Source organism: Pygocentrus nattereri, chromosome 4 (genome assembly GCF_015220715.1).
Source record: "Pygocentrus nattereri isolate fPygNat1 chromosome 4, fPygNat1.pri, whole genome shotgun sequence".
NCBI lineage: Eukaryota > Metazoa > Chordata > Actinopteri > Characiformes > Serrasalmidae > Pygocentrus > Pygocentrus nattereri.
The window spans coordinates 44,019,629-44,042,799 of NC_051214.1; the positions used below are offsets into that span (position 1 = coordinate 44,019,629).

General features: G+C 39.3%; 1 protein-coding gene across 1 annotated transcript in view; it reads left to right on the forward strand.

Annotated features, from left to right (window-relative positions):
• Positions 1 to 1,357: 1,357 nt before the first annotated feature.
• The window catches only part of bcl11bb (BAF chromatin remodeling complex subunit BCL11B b), a 43,709-nt gene continuing 21,895 nt past the window's right edge, over positions 1,358 to 23,171 (forward strand). The window contains exons 1-2 of the mRNA XM_017695728.2: positions 1,358 to 2,008; positions 10,341 to 10,694. Of these exons, the coding sequence (XP_017551217.1) occupies positions 1,945 to 2,008; positions 10,341 to 10,694 (418 nt within the window). The 5' untranslated portion in view covers positions 1,358 to 1,944. The remainder of the gene's footprint in view (positions 2,009 to 10,340; positions 10,695 to 23,171) is intronic.

A 23,171-nucleotide genomic window follows, 5' to 3' on the forward strand; every position in this document is an offset into this window, starting at 1 on the left:
TGGTGATGGAAGCCCCTCGGCGCAATCACCGTTGGAGGCCCCCCGAACTCTAACAACAACACGTACCGAACAAACAAAGAAATAAAAAGGGCAGATCAAGCACTTGCTCATGTCCATGTTTATGGGCACTTTAAGCAGCACAAATTTTGTTTTTAAAATAAACAAAAAGCCTCTTTAATGCGCAATAATATTATTGGGTCTTTCTAACAAGGTAAGATTTGTATGTCTACAGACATATTAAATCATGATTTATCACGCGAATGGTTGTTCATGGTTCTATACAGAACCATTGTCTTTGCTAAAGAACCCTTGAAGAACCACCGTTTTATTGTATTTTACAACATTACACTCTTTTTTGGCACTAAAATGTTTTTAAAGAAAAATACAAATGACATGAGTGAACAGAAAATAAAGGTCTGTCCTCTCGCTTCATTAGGCGGTGGGGTTAGGGTCGCATTTTGGTGGGCCAAATCAAACGTCCTTAGGGGTCACACTTTGGTCAGCCGTGCACTAAAACACTCCATTCGAATGGCAACCACAAAGTCCCAACTTGAGGGTCCTGAGAGCAGCTGGCCTTTCTCCATCCATCCCCTTCATTTAGATAGTTGATTTTCAATGGCTATTCACTCAGCTAATGTCCACATTCTGCAGCGGATCAGTCCGAGCATTTGAGCCTCCTTGGGATGGTGGTCTGAGCCCCCCCGCCCCCCTCCCTTGAAGACCGTGGGGCAGTCAGATGCCCCTGGGTACTAGTCCCTGGATTGGGACCACCGCCCACACATTTCTTCAGCAACCTGCTCAGGTGGGTCCGTTGTATTGGCGGTTTGGGGATTTCCTCGCGCCCCCTTTATCGCCCCCTGGCGGCCTGGCTGTCCACGCTGCTCACGCCAACGTCACGCGCGCGCTTCAACTTTCAATCCACTTTGCTCCACGGAGCTGCACGCGCACGCTTGTATTCTTTCTGTATGAGGGTCTGTGCGCGCTGATCCATCTACACCCTGACTTTAACCAATCAAAGCTCTGACCTTTTCTAATAAAAGACAGCAGTTGGGACAAACAAACAAACAAACAAACAAATGTATAGATCCCAGTGTCCCTACAATGCACACAACGTCCACGCTTTCATCGTCCTAGAGAAGTCTGGACCTCACAAAGAGTTAAACGCGCGCGCGCGCGCGCTCCTCCCCCCCCCCGCCGCCCCCACGCGCCACCAAACACTCATACACCCCCTACCACGCACATGCTTGCGCGCGAGCGTTCGCATATATACACCTATACCACCTCCCGAACCCCCCCCCCCCCCCCACACACACACACACACACACACACAGAGGCGTGCGCGCGCGCCCTCTCTTTCTCACACTTGCACACACGCGGGCTCGCGCTACGTCATCACCGGAGCGCGTGGGGAGGGTCTGGAGGAGGCGCTGCCTGTTTCGGCGGGACTGAGCTCGGGCAGTGCGCGCGGGTGGCACACAGGAGAGCAGAGGAGTGGAGAGGAGAGAGCAGGATGGAGAGAGAGAGCGCGAGGAGCGCGCGCACACAGCACAGCCACGCTTCAGCCGCGCGCACGCACTCCTGCGCACACAGCACCACACTCTGATCTGCACCACCGGGAGAGTAACGCGCCTGAGCCTCCAGAGGAGCCTTCATCATCATCATCATCATCATCACCATCGACTGACCCCCTCTGACACCAAACTGTCCACAAACTTTGAGTCTCTGAGTGGAACATTTCCTGCAGCTGAAGAGCCACTCATACTTTTTTTTTTTGAAGGAAGCAACATCAACAAAAAAAAAAAAAAGAAAGAAAAAGAAAACTTCTTGGAAGAGAGGAAAACAATAGCAAAATAAAGAAAAAGGAGAGGAAAAAAGAGCTGTTGTTTGCCCCCCTTCTCCAGGTGCAGCCCCCTGTGCCATGCGAGAGTAAATGCTGGGGGCACAATGTCCCGCCGCAAGCAGGGCAACCCTCAGCACCTATCCCTGTCCCACAGGGAGCCAGCACAGCGTGAGTATGACTACTGTTCCCTGGCACTTTGGGTTCTGTGTCTTTTTTTGGACGGATGTGCATTATTAGCTGGTTTTGAGAGCGCACAGCTTCATTTTTGCTTGTATATTATTGTTTATTTGCTTTTATTTACGTAGCCTTATCTCAGCGCCTCTGCGTGAGTGGACTTGAGGCCGTGGTGCATTTAAAGTCATCTCAAATTCTCTGATAAACTGAGTTTAGTTGACAGGGAATTTTCTTTAAAATACCTTTAAGATGGTGCAACATATTAATTAACAATATGCAAACAAACTCGATTGACTCCATTGAACAAAGCTTGAAATGACTGATGTGTGATTTTAGACTGCGCTGTCACTCTTCAGGCGTTTGTTTTGGAAAGCTGCTCCATGCTACAACTATAACTTTACTAACTATTTTAGAAACTACCAACAAGAAATAGGTTAGAAATAGGATAGAAATAACAGCAGCAGGTTTAAGAGTAAAAGAGCAACCAATGAAGGACCCAAAAAGGCCTCAGCTACATTCAACGCGCAGGCCAAAACACATCCAGACTTTGTCAAGCGGTGTATTCTACTGAACAGCCATACCCAGGTCACTGTAAGATCGTACATCTGTTTGGATAATGTGCTTTCACGGGTTTCGCTCCATAACAGGCTCAGTTTATATCGTGTATATTTCTGTCTCACCTGAAAATGCTCACCCTTCTTTAGATTTCATACGAACGCTCACGTTCACACATGGCAGCGTTTAGTTTCATTTGAGCAGCAGCATGTCGTTCTCTCCACATTTTGGATTTTCCCTTCTTACTGGGTCATCAGCATCATCGGCCTCAGATAATCATTTTCTGAGTGCACGAGCCAAAATTGTGCTCACCTGAAATTTCACTTATCAAATGTAGCAGCACTGGAACGATCCCCATTCTGAGCGTTTCACTGCTAAAGTACAATTTCTGAATAGTGGCCTAATCAGCCCAGTTCACAGCAGCAGGCTCTACTCAATCTGTTCCTTATCGAAGAGTTAAGGGCAGCCTAAGACACTTACGTAGGCAGATTTCTAAATAAAACGCATGCTGCTGTAGTAAACGCCATAGGAAGATCATTCAAGTGTTTTTATTACATTTTTATAACAGTGAAGAGGATTCATTTAGGATAATAATACATTACTGATTCTTTGCTTATGGTCTTAGTTCAACCTTCAGCCAGTTGGCTGTATTTTTATTCTGCTTGAATTTGCTTTTTATTTATTTATTTCCTTTTTGCCAGAAATGGACATATGCGACATATTTATCAGATGCTAATGGCTCTGACGACGTCTACATTTTCTGTAAACCTGATATTACTTGCCGTCACTAGTTGTACATTTGCAGCCATTGTCGTTATTTTCCTATAATTGCAGTTTTTATGAAAAAGTGCCGTTAAATGTAATATAACTCCTGGCATAGCAAGGAATTACCGGATCACTTAATGAGCCTTGTATCATGGATGCAGTGTGTTATCAAAGACGATGAAGCAGAACAGACAGCAAAACTGAACTGGAAGCCGATAAAGGACGCTCTAATCAGGCCTTGCAACCAGGAATTTAAGCCAATAACACCTTGGAGCTTTACTAAACAGTTGACTTTTAGATTTCGAAGTTGAGAAGTTAACGTACGGACGAGGTAACGCTTACAATGAACGCCAGTAAGCTGTGCGCTCCTGCGTGTATGCACATGTTTGTCTTGATGTAGCTCTGAATATTCATAAATACTTGTGTTTGAGCAGAATAATGAGAATGTGACTCATTATCAAAACAGTTTGTTTGAATGGCTGTGCACATGTATCTGTCCGAGGAAGTGTTTCTGTGTGCTAGTGTTTGTTTAACGCTGTAGTTGGTGTGTAAACTGATTGTAGAAAAAGCAAAGCATGCAGAGCAAATCCCAGCTTGACCCGGCAGGCTGTTGTCACTTCTTTCAGGGCTCAAACAAACCGGGGGGGGGGCAAACCAGAATCGCCTCATTTAGCTAAGTCAACCGTCCCTGAACAGGACATGGCAGTTAAAAAGACTTGCTCAATAGACACATGGCCTAGAGTGATGAGACCCATAGGTCATGTTCAGGAGGAGCAAAGGACAAGAGAACTGGAATGTCTGCATACTTCCCGTCTCAAAATATATACAGAGCATACTGTACAGGTGTGCACGTTAAAGAGCTGGAGAGCCTTTAGTCAGTAGTTAGAAGTGTTTTAATCCAACTGCAAATGCACGTGACTCTTATTATTCAATTGCAGTTGTACTCATTTTGAGACATATTGACTCTATACACCTTGTCTTGACTCAAGGGTTTTTACTTTATTTTGCTATTTAGGAAAGTTATGAAAAGGCACAAATAGGTCCTTTTCTCCTGGGAAAGCTAATGGAGTGTATAAAACTAAAACTAAAAAAGAGCATTGTTGTACCTTTGAGGTACATTTACGTTGTTTATTTCATGGCGAACAATGTAACTGTGTATCAGATATGGCTATATATTACTAAAATATAGGTTATTTGACTCGACTATATAACAATAGTGGAATCCTTTTGGTGCTAAATAGAAGATTTTATAAGGTCCTTCAAAGAACCATATTTAAGAGGTTTTTATAGAAGAAATATGTATAACTGTTTATAACTATTGTCACTATATATATATATATAAATGTGTGTATGTGTGTGTGTGTGTGGTGTGTGTTCCTATATGGTAATTTATCTATATATATCCACACGTAATGCTTACATAAGTGCTTCCCTGCAGTGCTTTCTTTTTTACCAATTTGTGTGAAATTTTACTTGAGTCAATGCGCGAGCGCTTTACGCGTGTTTACGTGTAGGAGGGGGACGTCCATCGTAATCCTGCGGCTCGTTGAATGTGTTGCAAATTCTCCACCGTTTCATAATGGTTTTGTGTGGTGGCCTGTGGAGGCACGCACAGCACATCTGAATGACCATTCAGCTTACCCTGGCACATGCTTAAGGCAGGACACCTTCCTCTAATGAGGAGCCACCCACGGCTCAGTGGCTCATGAGAATCCCAGACCTTTCATGTTGTGTTTTGTGGAACGTGATACATTTTATATCCCTTTCTTTACACATACGGCGTGAAGTCGTATGAGATTAATTTACCATAAATCGCCGTCTCAGCCTTTGTGAGGAATTAGTCTAAAACAATTGCAGGAACCGAGCAGTGAAACTTGTTTCATTTCAGTAGCTTCTGAGTGGAGAGAAGCACAAAGAAAATTAGGCCTCGTGTAACCCGTTGACCTTTGACACCGGGAGCTATTTAAAGCTTGTGCATCTGCAGTGTGCTTTCCTATATCGTCATTAGAAATGTTTCTCTGCACATGTTTTTGTCAGTTTCGCAGCGCGTACTGAGACATGTGGGTGGATTTCTCCAAATTTGCTCATGCAGTGTGTACACCACAAGCTGGTAGGGGGTGCTCTAAGTCTTTAGGAGCTTCTTGCAATTGTAAAGCTTGACATTGCCCCCTTTCTCTTTTTCTTTTCGGAACTTGCGCTGCCCTCTGATTATAGCCTTCAGGAATAACAAGTGATAAGTGTGTTTATAATCTGTGCACTGTCTGTCATCCCCAGAGTATCATTCCCAATCCACACTTGCTACACATCTCTTATCTTAAGCTGGATATAATTAATTCAATTTACTGGCATATAAATTTGTCCCTGGAGAGGACATCTAAGTGGTACGGCTGATGAAATTATTGCTCCATCGAGGCGATAATATCAAGTTTAGAGTTTTTGGGATGATGTTTTTGGACGTCATATGGAAGTTATGTCCAGGGCAGGCTGGTTAAAACATGCGTTGTATATGACTCGTTATTTGCTTGGCCGAAAATGTGTCAGCTGTATGGCAATATGCAGTTCTCTGGAAATGGACTTGACGAGGTTTACAGTCAATTGTTAGATCTTCTCTATTCATTTATTTGCACTCATTATGTTTCCATCAGGTGTCTAACAAGCTCTAAACCACATACACCCTCCGATGACCTTTTGGTTAATTTGCGTTTCTAAAGGTAAGGTAGAAAATGTGTTTCGAGGATCGTTTAAAGTATTTGAAAGGATTTTTAAAGATTTTATGGTTATATTTTAATGTGATAATGTTTTTTTTTATTGCATTATGATTATTTACTTTTTGTGTTTATTAACTTTGCATCTATAATCTAGAAGCTAAAATACCAAATAAAAATAATAACAGTAATAAAACAAATCATATGGTTTGAATTAGTAGTAATAATAATCCAAACACTAACAGTAATGATTATTATTATTAGAATAATAATAATAATAAAAGGACATAGATCATTTATCATATTCTTATTACGTTTGGCCATAGATTGCAACACCACCTTTCTGTTTATTCCCATGTTGCATCCCTGTAGTTCTCAGCCCCACCTGCAATTTTTTGCCCCATGCCCCATGGCAATGCTGCGCAGTTCTGGGGGGTGCATTCCTGTGGCATTGGCACTGTGCCATCTCCATGACATTTATGTTCCTCCTCTGGCGATGTTACTCAACCCTGAACGAACAAAACACGTCGAAGCCTCGCTCATCTCGCAGCGAGAGTGGAGCGCAGATGGCCAGGTGTGCGTCAACGGCCCGTCACTTACAGCACTTCACCAACGCTGCTGTTGTGGCTCTGCTTAGGCCGCCATCTCACAGGGCCTTCAGCTGCTGCTGGAACATGGCGGGACGATTTGAGTGACATACAGAGTGAATTTGTCATCACTGTCACTTTCATGCGCTGTTATCTATCAGACATATAGCTGCACTGTACAGATATAAACCCTAGTGTAGTTATACTGCTACACATTGTGATGTTAGTTAGCCATTTATGTGACACAGCCTGCATTATTTTGACCCACATGATTTATATTTGTTGCCCAAACACCCACAAGATCAACTTTGGGTGAGATGCTCACAGCACACAGTAAAAACATTTATTCCCGTCTTGGACTGCTCAGCATTCTGAATGCTGATTTTCCATTGAAAGGAAAATGTAGTCCCTGATAAGGCTTAGTCACTGTCCGGGAAACCAGCTCTTAGTAATCTTCCCCATATATCAAGCCTTGTAATATCAGTACTGTAAAGGTCAATATTGTGTTAATGATATAATAATGATGCAGTACTTGTCTCACTCTTAAAATTAAAGGAACCATAGAAGAACCATTAGTGATTCCCTTTAGAAGCTTTCAGGGGACTTTTGTTTTCATGCAACTTTTTTTGAAAATAACTAAAAAAACAAACAAGCAAGCAAACAAATAAAGAAAGAAAGAATGTGCACATAACATGAAGTCTCCTAGACCCATTTATCTCAAAGAGCTGTGAGACAAATGGAGCTACTCTCTCACAGTAAAAAGTCTATTCACCTTTATTGTCACATCACATTTACAAAGGTGTGAGGGTCAGTGAAAATCTTAGGTGCGTAGCCCTGTTGTAGTACTTAAATATACAAACAAATTATAAGAAAAGAAGAAAAAAATAAATATATATGTACACACATTAGACTCTAAATGCAAACACATATAGGCAATATACACCAATATTGCACCATTCCAGTATACAGTTTTATAACAGTGATATAAGTTATGAAAAAAAATCGGTTAAAAGCTTTTCCATATATGGAATAGGTGAGTCTGAGGTAGATAAATGAGATGCAGGGTGCACAGGGGATAGAGAATTTATATACATATTTAATTTTATACACGATATGGATAGAAGGTGTACAGGATGTCAATCTTAGAATCAACAAAATACATATGAAGTACATAAATGAACAGGAACAAGTATATAAATCAAAAGTTAATACAAAACATGCATTTAAGTGACAGTAGGAAATTATAAGTGAAGTGATAGGTTTGTGTTTAAGGGATGAAATGTTGATACAGCTGTAAAAAGATGTAGGGGCAGGGTGTTCCAAAGCTTAGGGGCAATGCAGGAATGCAGATTCAGGCACTGAGATACGTGTGACGAGGAGAGCCTTCACAATTTGCTTGCAGTCTGCATATCAATGCATAGTAACTGAACAGAAAACATGCAGTATATCGAATAGATAAATCGATACATTCCACATTTAGCCTTATATGCATAGTGTATATGGTTTTATAGCTAAGCATTACTATCAATATCCGTATCCCTTGTATTAGTCCATATCTGGAAATGGAAGTTTGTCATTTGTCTCAGTGTTTTGTTATCATATGCCACATTAAGCATAACTTATATACATGTTACATATATATGAATACAATATTGTGCCAGAGACCACTATTCATTTATTTGATTTACAGTCAAAAGAACCATTAAGTACAAGTTTTTCACTTTTCAGTGCAAGGAAAAAGTGCAAAATATATAGTTAAAGTAAAAATTGACACAGAAGCCTCAAAACTAAATATAATAACAAGTTTTTTTTCACTATATAGTCTTTTCAGTATTTATTTCTATATATAATGTATAATGACTGCAGTAAGTGAGAGCAGCCTGATAGAAGAGTGAAGACCCCAGTCAGACAGGACAGTAAAATGCTCACATGGGACGCAGTTGTTTTTTTTTTTTTTTTTTTTTTTTTTGGGTATCCTTAACCGATCTTTCCCGGAGTGCACCTGCGCTGCGCTGTGTGTGAAAGCTGAGGCGGCCTGCGGCTCTCCGGAGCACACACGCACTCTCTCACCCCATTTGTGGCTTCAGCAAACGCTCTTTAGCATCCTCTGATCTACCTGTACAGTGCATGTGCATCTCTCCAGCATCCGGTCCAGCATGCACAAAACTAGACCGGAAGCAGAGATGCCACTGCAGGATTGTGTGCTTTTGCACAGCTATCACACATACACCTTGTCTGATCTGAGTTTGTAGTTCACAGGTGTTTAGGCTTTGCGGTGCGTAATATTGCAGCATGAAGAAAGTAGAACGGTTGCTAAAGAGGAAGGCATGGAGTAGCTGTAAGGCTCTGTGTGCATTATAAGAAGCATACAGTGCATCAGTTACGTTAGTTTTTAAATGACATGAGTGCATGTGTGTTGTGGTCACTTTGAGGTCTGGTCGAAGCTATGAAATGAGGAATATGGCCCTAGTGCTGAGCAAATTTTTTGGAGTGTGAGATACGGTGTACTCAGTTATTTCCAAATCAAGGCAATTTCGCCGAATAGCTGAAAACAAATCAACTCTTCTGAAACAAAAGAAATGGCTGGTATCCAAAAAAATTGACAACAGTATTGACTTATTGATGTTGTGGGTGACATAACTCATTGCTCAGCTCCAATCATCATAGAATGTATCATAGGTACCACAATGTGTCATTGTACAAATATCCACATCATACTGTAATGTACTGTATGTATGTTCTGCTGTATCATGTGGAGAATGTGTAGATATGTAGGCTACATATTCACATATTCACCACTACTTTTTTATACATCTTTTATGTTACATTTGCATTTTGTTTGAAAATGACCTACTTTGTAAGCATATGTTGGTCTCTTAGCCCTGTATGTGGGCACACACTTAACTCTTATAACTGTATAACATATGTATTATGTTCATACCAGTTACTGAATAGTCCACTAGTCACAGTCTGTGAGTCATAGTATATGTCGGTCAAAACATGCACTGGCCTTCTTATGTGTGTAAAACCAATAATTATTCTAATTGATGGTGATTTTGATTGTAAATTGGAATCACAGTCTGGTTTACATCACAGTCTGACCAGATTCACAGTCAGGATAAGAATTGAAATTAAAATCAAAATCACAATCAGAACACAATCACCAACAGAATCACAAACAGAATCACAGATTAATAGATGTCCAGTTACAGTCACAATAAGAATTAAAGTCAGAATCACGATCAAAACAGAATCAAAGTCAGAATCACAATCAGAACAGAATCAAAGTCAGAATCACAATCAGAACAGAATCAAAGTCAGAATCACAATCAAAACAGAATCAAAGTCAGAATCACAATCAAAACAGAATCACAGTCAGAATCACAATCAGAACAGAATCAAAGTCAGAATCACAATCAGAACAGAATCAAAGTCAGAATCACAATCAGAACAGAATCAAAGTCAGAATCACAATCAAAACAGAATCACAGTCAGAATCACAATCAGAACAGAATCAAAATCAGAATCACAATCAGAACAGAATCAAAGTCAGAATCATTATCAGAACAGAATCAAAGTCAGAATCATTATCAGAACAGAATCAAAGTCAGAATCACAATCACAACAGAATCAAAGTCAGAATCATTATCAGAACAGAATCAAAGCCAAATCAAACCATTAACATCTCTTCTGCCTTGTCTCTTTCCTTCACAGATGACTCCACGCATGACGTGGACACTGATGGCCACTCTCCTGACTCCTCTCTGGTCAGTCCAGTGGCTGGTGCAGCCGGAGAGAGAGACTTGCTGACTTGCGGCCAGTGCCAGACTAACTTCCCCCTGGGAGATATCTTGGCCTTCATTGAGCACAAGCGGAGGCTGTGCAGGGGCGCAGGCAGTTGCTATGAGAAACCAGGTGATAGGGGCAGCGGACCCTCGTCCCCCAGGCCGCTGCGGGCCGGTCCCGTGGAGATCGGTATCCAGGTGACGCCGTTCGGGGAGGAGAACGAGGAGAAACGCCTGACACCTGCCAGAGGAATCTGCCCCAAGCAGGAAAGCGTCCTGACAGGTATGTGCAAGACAGATGCATTGTAGAGCTGAAAACTGGCAGGAAAGTATGGGAGCTACACACTCACATTGTGAGGTGTTCGGTAATATGTTCTGTCACACATGCAGACACAACAAGTCAAAAGATTGTAAGTAACACGCTTATTTAAAAAAATAGAAAAAGGATTCTTTTGCAGTAATACACTTAATACATGTTAAAAACAACATAATCTGTCACTAACTAGAAACATCATTGTGTTCAGTTGGAGACGACACACTTTGTGTTATTTATAATTCAAAATGTGTTGAAAAATTACTGTGCCCAGAGAACAGTATGACACAAAAAGTGTTAAAATGAGTAACACAAGTCAGTGTTGTTATTTAAGCCACCACTTTTTATTGTGTAGTGTCGAGTTAACTGATTCTGGAAGTGCTGCATACACAGCACAGGTCAAACATTGGAAGGCAAATGTGTCCAAGTTAAGATGAATGTTTCATTTTCAAGAGATAACAGACAATAATCTTTACATTCGAATAAAAAATGAATAGAATTTTCTGAGTTATATCTTCAGCAGTAGTGCCCAACTGAATAACCGTGCTAATGCATTATGATAAATGGTGTTAGAGCTTAACAGTAATGCGAGAAATTAAAGTTGAGTTTGATTTTATTCTATTACAGTTACTGTTCAGTAATGTTTATGGGAAAATAATTAAATAAATGAAAGTATTCATTTAAATTATAGCAAGCAATAACACAGATCAAATAAAAAGATGAACAGACCACTATTAGCCTTTTAGGCCATTCGTCAAGGCCAGTTAGAGCTTTAGAAACTAGTAAAAGAACTTCTTTTTTTGTTTGAATCCATGGTGTTGCAATTTGTATGAGTTTAAAGGATGGATTGTTTGCTTAGGACATCTACAAAGAAGACCATTACAGTAATCAACTCTGCTTAAATATGTTTTTGTGTGGCTCTAGAGAGAGATAGAAAAGGTTAAAGCAATATTTCTCAAGTTATAAAAAGCTGTTTAGGTGATTGTGTTTACATGCAGGATACAGCAGAGTTTGGAATTTGTACTTCCCCATGCCTGTACGCTGCAGGCCAAGGGTTTGGAGGTCTCGCTGGGCCAGATGTGATCTTGTAACCTTGTGAAAGTGAACCTTAATGTAACATAAGTTAACATGGCTGAAAAACTCCCCAAGCACCTTTAAATAAACATATATATGTGTGTTGTGTGTGTGTGTAAAACACATTAAATATGGTAAAAATAGATTTTATCTTTTGCTGGAGAAGAATATTCTGTTTTCAAGCAATAGCAATTCTCTAGCTAGCTTGTTTCGCTTGTATCATGAATTGTCCTCTGACTAGAGGAATGTGGGGTGGATTTTAGAAGGACCATTCCCTTATTACCACCGCAATCCAGGGCCAAATGTTTAGCAGGCTGTCCCCAGATGTATATTCTCACCAGCTCAAGTCTGGCCCCTCAAGAGTTTGGAAGCAGAACTCATAAAAAAAAGAAGAAGAAGAAACATTTTACAGTAATATATTTATTGGCACAAAACAAAATTTGACTGCACAGTGAACAAGTAATGCATTGAATATTATTTCTATATTATTGATATAGCCTATATTACATCATCATAATTTAGCAAAAAGTAAGTATACAGAAAGGCACACAATTATTGATATAGTACTTTATTCACATGGAAAGGATGTCCACATTTCAATCAAGTGAATTCAATACATTATTCAAAAAGTAGCTGCAGTTATCATGTGCGCAGTAAGTGATAGTTAATGAGTTGAGCTCCTGCTGTTTCTCCTACAGAGTTTTAATGCAGCTCTAATCAGATCCACCTGATTCCTCTATTCAGATTCTCCTGAAGGCTCATCAGCTCAATCAAATGTTACCACAGGAGAGTGAAAAGAATGAAAAACTCATCGGTATGCTAGAGTTCGACTAAAGCTCGTAACTCAGAATTTCTGACTAGGAAAGAGCTCCCATCAACTCGGAATTCCTACTCAGAAAGTCGGGTAAGGAGTTCCCGGCTCCGAGTTCAGCGTTAACCGTCATAGTTCACATTGCTGTTCACACTGTCAACGATCATAAAGTACCACCTCTCTACTTCTCTCTGAAAGAGATTATAGGAATATTTGCCTTAAATCAGAGACAGACAGACACCGACCTCCACACTCAATGAGAGAACAAACATATTTTGTGCTATTAACCTATTCAGTTCTCATTTTCCTTTAAAACTGTGTTAAGTATTGTAGTAGTCACATATAACATTTTATAAAATCCATTATGAAAATATACTTGTTTTTATCCAGCCTACCTTTTTTGTATTTTGTTTTAGTTTTTTGCCCCTTGGCCCACCACAGACATTACACTTGGGTGCACAGGATAAAAGGTTTTGGTGCCTCTGCCTTAGATAAATCAACATACATACACGTTAGTTGGTTAAATGTGTAACATTGACCATAAAGTTTGCTGAAAATAGACATCTTGATCCTTAAATCACTCATGTCATTAACTGCTGGCTAGTTCGCTGCTAACAGTACTCGCTTTCATTGATATATGAAAATATACAATTCATCATTTATATCAAATGCAGCATAAGATCAGCGGAATGTTCTGGATAAAACTGCTTTGGACGTTATAACATGCTGTATGTTCTTTTGGGCGACTGATGTAATTGTACTTTTAGCCCTACTTTTGGTTCCAACTTTTGGCCTGTAGTGTAAGTTTGTGCCTGTACCTGTGTATGCAGTGGCCCTAAAAAGAATTTGGACACTTTAACCACTTAATAATTGGTAAAAATTAAACGTTAAACATGAAACACTTCTAGCACAACATCAAGCTGTGTTCAGAAAGCCTGGAGAGGAACTCCAACCAGACTGCACTTAGGGTTCTGTAAAACACAGAGGTGGAAACCTCAAGGTCTGGGCATGTTTTTCTTACAGTGGTGTTGCTGAGCTTGTGTTCGTTAGTGGGAGAAAGAAAGGAGTGGAATGGTCTGTTTAAAATAAATGGCACTTGTTTCATTTTTTTTTCCTCAACACGATAAACTAAACACATTTTTAAGTTTGGCACAAATGTCAAAATACCTTTTGGGGCCACTGTATTAACTGACAGGATTCACTGACACATACTGTACCTACTCACACTTGGAAAGCCCAATCTTGAACGTCCTCACCTGTTCTTCACGGAGAGCTTCCGTCAAAGATTTTTCCGTTTGGCTTTGACATGTGCCTTCGAGAAGGATTAATAGCTGTCAGATGATTTCATTAGAACTGCTCTCTCTCTCTCTCTCTCTCTCGCTCCCCCCCCCCCCCCCATCTCTCTCTCTGTCTGTCTCTCTGTCTGTCTCTCTCTCTCTCTCTCTCTTTCTTTCTCTCACTGTGAGTAAAACATCACATAGCAGCCTTGAGCACTTTGGCAGCTGAGAACAATTTTGCTAAAAAAAAAAAAGCAGAAGAAAAAGAAGAAGCACAAGCTTCACCCATGTTTGGGGGAAATTTAGTGCATTAAAAAATGTTAAGGAAGCTCATTAAAATTCGATAGCTGTGAGAAATAGAGACATATTAATAACAGATTTCGCATTCGGTTGGGTGAAAGAGGCTGCAGAGCTGTGGAACTGCACACGCTCAACATTATCAGGTCTCTAAGCTGAAGCTGACAAAATACACACTAGGGCTGTAATGCTGTCTAAAACACTGAGACAACAACTAGCCTTTCAACCCCTTCAGTCCAAATTTCTTGGTGTTTTTTTTTCAATGGTTTGCCGGAGCGTTACATCTTACATCTAGTCATGACGGATTTAACACAAAGGACCATCGCACCCTCAACACACGAGCATCACATCGTTTAGTATAGTGTCATATTGCATTATGTGGCATCACATAGCAGCAAGTAAAAAGCGCAGCTACGCCATGTAGAAGTTGCAGTGAGAGTGCTGATAAGCATTAAGCTGAAGTTAATGTTGCATAATCCCTATATTGATTTGATGGAATAAAAATTTCAATATCATTTAGTGAATTTATCGTGTATCAACAAATTATTTATTGACAAATTCACTATTTTCCAGCTAAAATGCATGATAAAAGGCTAGGCTAGTAATGTTGGTAGTGCTAGTAGTGCTAGTAATGTAGGCTGAAAAAAGGCTAGGCTAGTAATGTCGGTAGTGCTAGTAATGCTAGTAATGTAGGCTGAAAAAAGGCAAGGCTAGTAATGCTAGTCAGTTGTCAATGTTAGCATCACTAGTAACGTTAGTAACAGAGGCTGAAAATGACTGAAACTGAACTGACCTGACAGACCTTTAGCATTTGTCTGTTTATATTAAAGAGTTTGGATTGACTGTCTTTCTCTGGATGATTTTAAAGCCACATTGTTTCTAATCACATTCTGGGTTTATGCAGTAATAGTTATTAGTGCCACTTTGTGTTACTGTTTACATAAAATTATATAATTATATTTTAAATTATGTAAGGAATTACATTTACATTCCACTCATCATTACATTTACATTCCTCTTTACCGTTTGTTTCGATGTCAGGAATTGACAACAAGCTAGCCAAATTCAAATTCAACTCATGTTAAAATATCCCCTCATCTATTTACAAGCACGAAGTAGGTATGAGTTGAAAGTTTATAATTTAGAGTCCATTCACTGATGTTGTCGGATGTATGGAAGTTTTTTTTGTTTGTTTTTCTGAAGATCATCTGAATTTCTTGACCAGACTTCCGTTTATAGCTTTCTTTTTTTTTTCAGTAGATTGCTTTCAGTTTTCAAAGAAATCTGCAGAGATATTTTTCCACACCTCCAAACTTCCGTCTTGGTTTAGTTGGTTTCTTTTTCAGATTCTTACAATTGAAGTAATTAGAAACATGTTCGGTGGTGTTGAGGTCTGGACTCTGGTCTGGTCAGTCCATTGTTCGGCTTCTTTGTTAGATGCATTCGTCTCCTTTTCTCAGTGAGGCTTCTTGGCGGCTACACGTCCTTTCAGACCCATAGCGCTGAGTTGTCTTCTCACAGCGGAAGGATGGACAGAAACACCTGTGGATCTGAAGCAGCTTGATTTTCTCCTCTCTCTCAGAGATGAAAAGCACTATTTATCTGAAGGCGGCAGTTTTGGTGGTCCTCCTGTTTTTTACTTCTTTTTCTTTCACTTTCTTCTTCCTTATGCAAGTGGATCTTCTTTCTAATCTCCTCAGAAATGTCTCCAGAAAAATGCATGAGTTGTACACAAATGCCATTTTGACTGGAGGGTGCAGGGTGGTCTGTGATGTCTGCACAGTACTGACTGTGGTTCTGGCCTCAACAAGGCCATGACTACACACACATGTGTGCACACAGACCTCATACATCAGTTTCACACACAGACAGACAGACAGATCTTTCTCACCTTTGCATGTCATTCTTTTTCTCACTGTTTCCTCAGTCTTACACTTCCACACATTAAAGCACAGTACCTCACATATAGAGTGGTGTTCAGAAGCTTTTCATGTAAACCTGAAAATAGACAATTTTACAATTTTGAAAAAATGAAAAATAAATAAAAGTGAAATGTAATGTGAAAGATTCTGCACTATTAATGCATCACTGTTCACATTCAAGCATATTTGTGACATTCACCATGTAGAATGACATATTACAAAAATGTGTGGAATAAATTAAAGAAAGAATAAAATATCTAAAAAAAAAAACAAGCACATGTTCGTCAAACATCTCAAAGTAAGATTGCTGATCTGTGGTCAGCTTTTATAAAACACTGAATAGAATTACATGAACCGATAAAACCTGATCTCAGATCAGTGTTCTTACTTTGAAATACTTGATAAATATGAGCCATTGTTCAGAAATCCATAGGAAATGGTCAGGGGTTAGTTGAACCTCTACTGTGAAGAGATGGGGTAGTGATCCAAAAATAAGTGTCATTTTTCCACAAACTGTGAACAAGAAATATGGAACTGACATCTATGAGACTTATTGAAGATTTTTGAAAAATATTCGGAATTTCAACACAGTGCTTTTATTGATTAAATATTCCACAAACCACAATCTTCCAGGTTAGTTGGACCCCAGTCATGCATTCTGGGGTCAAGTTCGAAAAAGAATGCAAAATATACGCATTTTCACTACTGCGCTCAGACTTTTGGGCTCTCGGATTTTAAGATCTCAGTGTATTTCTTTACAGTCATTCTGTGGCTCAAATTAGCTTTGCACAGCTACATGTAGTGCTAAAGTACAGCCACTGAAGTTCTTTCTTTACTTCACTAAACTCACTTTCTATGACTTTGTCATGTTTAGCATTTGTAAGCACTCTGGAGCAGCAGTGAAATGAAGGTTTGTCTTGAGCAGTACTGAACAGAGAGGTGCTGGAGGCCGAACTGGATTTTTCCACAGCATCCAAGCATCAGTGGATTAGACTGCCACTAACCGTTTCAGTTTCAGGCAAATTAGGTTATATTTAATAGGTCTAATTAAATAAAATATGTTACTATGGATGCTGGGGGGCAGGAGCAACACATACGGACTGGGATCGAGGTTGATGGGTTCACAACATGAACCCCCCAGACTGGACTTTCCAGTGGCTTTGAGCTTTTTGGATCTTCATAGTGTGAATTTTCTTCCAAAAGCCCAGTGCTGACTATACTTTAGATCCTTTATGCAGTCATATGCAAAAGCTTGAACACCTCCGGTTAAATTACATGTCTAAGTGAAAAACCAGTTCTCCGAAAGGTACAAACTTAAATATGTTGTTTTTCTGCAGACTTTAGAGTTTAACACGTTGGAAAAGACATTCAATATGAAACGTGCACAAACTACAGTTTATGTTTTATTTATTCTCTTTTATTTATTCTCCCAATAAGTCACATTCAGCAAAGAAACCGTGATTGTGCGCTAGTGTGGGTTCTCAAAACGTAGAAAATCAAAAAACGCATAATTTGACCACGACTGCACTTGAGGGTAACGCACGTCGTGAAAATTACTTATCAGTCTGAAGGTGTATCGTTTTTATTGTCTGCATAATTAATAATTAGTAATGTCTGCATCACACATTATTAGTAATGTAGTGATTCTGTATCACATCAAAATAAGTGAATCAAACAGATTTGTGAATTAATGTGCACTGAATTGTTTCCTAAAGAATCAAATTGAACTTTGAATTTACAGCCCAAATATAAACTATTCAGGTCTGTCTTTGTAACTGAGGGCACTAAAGGGGCAGCGCTAGAAAACCGCCTGTGTTTACATTCATCTCCTCTCCTTGAGGAGAGAGTGAATGTATAGAGATATGGACCTTCATCCAGCTCTGTCCCACAGGGCTAATCCTGGCACGGGGCAGCCCTGGCCGAAATCTGAACCCATTTTCCCCTCCTCACAGCCCCCACGGGCCAGTTAGTTGGCATCACTGGCTTGAATAAGGGGCAGTTACCCCCAGCTCTCCTCCTGAAATCCCAGTGCCATGGAAATTGTGCGCAAGACTCCCTATCGTGTTATTGTACAGCCAAGCTTAAGACAATGACCACTAACAGGCTTATTTGTGCATTGCAACTGTTCTTTCACGAGTCATGCATTAAAGCTTTGTGGTGAAACAGTATACACAGTTAATATAACTGTAGACATAGTCATAAGTTTGGGGACACCAAGTTCATCACTTGTTTAGAATCGGAATGAATACATTTTGTTTGTTGATTTGCAATTTTCTTTTTTTTTTTTACTTTTCCACTTATAACATTTGTTTGGTCTTACACACCAGGAACAGCTATAATTTCTTTATACATGACCAATTTCTTGCTTCTCTTTAACCCTTAGAATTAAACAGGCATTTTTTTTGTTTTTACAAAAACATACATTTCCTGATTGCTAATTTTATAGTGTAAAAAGCAGCTTATTCCAGATTTACACTAGATTGTGGATAGTCCCCTGCACTTTCGGGATAAAAGAGTTTCAGTATATGCTTGTAACAATAGCTAACCCCCTAAAATCCCAGGGTTATTACATACTAAGGCTAATCATTCAGTAACTACAGGTACTACAATGCAGACTGGCTGAGCTATTCTTTGCTTCTAGAAGTGTGTAATGAAACTTTGGGCCTGCTGGTGTTCCTTGGTCATTTAAAGGGTTAAGTAGCTAGTAGTTAAGAGGTAAAGAAGAAGACCCTTTAATAAACATGCAACTAATGTGGAAGAAAAATACACCTAAACATTTAGCACACTGCTGCTTTGTCACGGCTTTAATCCTTTGCAGGTGTTTTATTTTCTTAAGGAGCTAAAACTCAGAAAAACAATGATATAAGACAGGGCAAAGTGTCCCCAAACTTTTGATGGGCAAGTTGCAAATGAAGAAGCTGCAAAACTTTCAGAAAAATAGGTAGAAAGCTGTCACTATGGTCATACCCTCAAGGGTACATCTCAGTACCTTTAGTCAGGGAGCATAACTGTACCATATGTCGTACTGACTATTTTATTGTTCTGTTTTAAAGCCTTATGTTCTGAAAAGATACAAATATGTATTTTTCACTTAGGAAAAAATATGTAGGGTACACAATTGGACCTTAAAACCACTGAGGGTAAATTTTCATTGTTTGTACCTTATGGAATGAAAAATGTACCTGCACAGAACCTTAATGTCTGACAGTGAAGTAGAACCATTTTGTAGGTTTTAGGCCTCTCTTTGTAACCAGCGTTCACTGTAGGCCCCACTGTGGGCTCCATAAAGTGTTACTTCAACATTTGCACTTTTATTGTGTTGCTCAAAGTCCTATTGTGGTCAAGGTCAGAATTCAGTAAGGATTATTAGCGATTTCATTGCTTTTCTTGCATGTACCTCGAAGGGATTTGAACGTGTAGCTGTGCTGTTGTGGATTTGAGTCAGCTTACCGCTGTGCCACTGCCGCAACACATACCACAGCTTCCAGATGTGATCATAATCGTCTTTGTCTTGCCAAAGTTCATCAAAACGCTAGGAGCTGTAAGGAACCATTAATGAGCTTTTTCTTGTCGAAAGGCCGAGTGCTTTTCTTTTTAACGGTTGCAGATAAATGTAGTTTGCGGTGGAGGTGCATCCGATACTGTCTGCACTCGCACTTGTGCAGGATACGCAAAGCAGTAAACAGGATAGGGTGGTCAGAGTATAACTGTAGATTGCTGGGCTTTACCGCTGTTTGCGAGTTGTGGGGTGGACGATTTGATGAAAATATAACGTCACAACATTTTCATGTTACATAATACAGTCATGAAGTTTGTATTCAATAAAATGCACCACCAAAGCAGCAGTGCAACGTATAAAATGCTATCAATACCTATGAGTACAATCATTTTAATTGGATAGTTTTACACACTGCACAGAAACACATCCAGTTCGCTGGGCTCTGTTGACATCTTAGCCTGCTATGCCACATACAATGACTTAAAGAAACATGCAGTTGCTCACTGTTTACAGTTATTTACAGTTCCCATAATATGTTCAGAAAACCTTATCATGACATAACGTATCGTGATAAAGATATCATATCGCCTCATCTCCTACCCTTACTGTCTTCCTCTTATAACACACCTCCTTTTTTGTATCTGCCCTGCTTCACACCTCTTCTGAAGCATAAAACAACACTGTAGTAACAAAACCTTGTATCTCCAAAATAGTCATTTTAAAGGAAAAGCAGAAATGTTCCTTTCATTTCATTTAAAGAGGAATTCCACCAAATGTTCAAAATTCCTCAACGGTTAAAATGTAAAGCAAGTCATTCAGAGTGGTTTGACATGAAATGCTCCAGTCTTAAATAACAGAGTCAGAAGTGTTCACAATGGAACCAGATGTCGAAAGAGTTTAATGCCTCTAAAGTCTCCCACACTGTACATTAAACAGTTTCAAATGCACTACTTGTTGTCTGAGACATTGTTCTGTGATTGTGTTGACGTAAGAATTTGGCCTAAAACATATTTCTAAACTCATTCATGGTAGATAGAGGTAGGTACATACAGGGCATTGTTTGGAAAAGTAGTCCTCAAAGAAATTGTTACACTGTTATATAACAATACACACAAAAACTCATGTACATTGACTGGTGATTTTAGATATCACATAATTCTATCTGCATTGTGAACATCACCCCCCTGGTTCCCATCACTACCACTGTAAAGAAAATCTGAGTCGGTAAGTTTCTCTACAATGAACCTTTTCACATTAAAACACACTGAATGACTTTGTTTACATCTCAACCATTAAGTCACACTGAAATGTGAAAGGTCGGTGCATTTAATGTTGCACGATTTTCAAGTCATTGGTACATTCATCATGAAACGTCATGAAACACTATGTAAGGCAACTGGTGTGAAAAATAAAAAGGAAAAATAGAGGTCTTTTATTATTACAACAATAATAGCATATAATCTAGATATGCTTATATATGTAGCAAATTACAAGTATTCTGGTGTAGTTGCACCAAATCACCTCACTGGTTTGTTTTAATTGGTTTATTTTGCTTGGATAATTTCAGATGATAAAAAAATATTGGAAAACATTGTGATGTCTCTTAAAACATGAAATATGAAAGGCCAGGATTTTACTTATCATTCGCAAAGCTGCATAGAATGCATCTACCCTGCGTACGCATTGTGCGCTGCATGGCAACTCGTTTGTCATCCACTGAGGCGACTGTACACACGCGCACGTCGGTCCTTCGCAGTGTTCGTCTAATCACCGAGCATGCTCTCATTTAAATATTAGAGTAGTCTTTAATCATGGAAAGTAATCAGTGTCATGCATATTCATACGGTCCCAGTCTAACGGTCGCATTGTCTCGCTTCAGTGCCAAATCATCTCAGCCAGTCTCTCAGCTGCCTGCTCTGATAGCAAGGGCCTGGTGCCGTGCCAAAAAAGAGCGGAAAAAAAATCATCTCAAGTTTAAAATAACTTCACTCGCATTTATATGTCGTCCCTGAAGAGAGAGAGCGGTGCGAGTGTGCAAGCGAGCGTTTGTCTGTGCGCATGTGTGTGTGAAAGACAGCGAGAGAGAGAGAGAGAGAGAGAGAGGAAGTGATTTTCGAAAAGATGGCAAGACTGATCCCTGTTCCGAGTGATGAATATTTGCACAGAGGCTCAAGGAAAACTCCATTTGCATAATGACTTTGTAGTTTTGCATTAATTAAATTTGCATATGAAACTGCGTTAATTACCTCTGATCATCTGTTTTCAACTTCGCTGCATTTGATGTCCAGCCTTCGGGGTTGTGATTAGAGGTTACAGTGGCAGTTTGGGTGTGTGTGTGCGTGTGGAGGACGGAGGGAGGGCTGAGAGATGGTGAGATGATATGAAAGACCTTTTTTTTTTCTCACAGTGTCATTCAGAGTGTACAGAGTACAGAGTTGACTACAGCGGCCTGCAGACTATACAGGCTTCTTAAAACTGTTTATCAACACCGTTGAAATCTGACCAGGCCTTAACTCATCCAGCTTCCTTTTTCACTGTCACAGGCTCAGCAGCACTGTGTCAGTGATATTTGACTCACAAGCAATTTGCAACCTGCATCATTCAATTAATGTGTGAATCATATTTGAGCTCCAGCAGATAAATGGCTTTTGCTATAGTCGGCTATTCTTATGACGGAATAATTCACAGACTTGCACTGTCTATGATGCAATAGAGCACTCGTATACACTGTTTTATTAATATATGAAGAGTTTTCCAAAATCATGTGTATCCATTTGTAACAATTTTGGATAAAGGTTTTGAAAAGATTAAGAACTTGACAATAAAAAACACATTTAATTTCACCAGTAAATACAATATTAATTATATTATAGTATTTATATTTCTTATATGTGTAAAAAACATATTTAAAAAGACAATTCTTGAAAGTGGTTTATAATGTGTTTCAAAACAAATCTCTGAATATGGTCATATATATATATATATATATATATATATATATATATATATATATATGGCATTATACTGTATACATGTGTAAATTTGTGCATATTTGTGTATATTTGTATGCATATCTGGTGTTAACACTCATTTCTGTAGCCCTTTCAATGTGGCAATAAGTAAACAAAAATAAAATGATTCATTGTAGTGACCTGTACCAAGCCAGAGTTGTTCACAGTGGTGGTAAATTAAACCAGATGTCTGAAGCTGCCTCACAGAAAGTTAGTACATAAAATTGGTATGAATGCACTGCTTCATGTGTGCAACATTGTATTATGTATATGTATTACTCTTGCGATGATGTTTTGTCCTATTATTATTATTTCTTTTGATGTGATTTTGATTCATGAGGGGTACATGCACTGAGAAAAAATAAAGTAAAACTTTTTCCCAGATTAAAACTTGTGTAGGTTCACTGGTCACTTTGATTATAAATAAAATGATTGTATTTGTGTTGTAGACATGGTGACCTCTGGTTCCTAACACCACCACTGTAAAGAAATCAGAGTCAGTAAGTTTCTCTACAATGAACCATTTCACACCAAACCACTCTGAATATGATAGCAG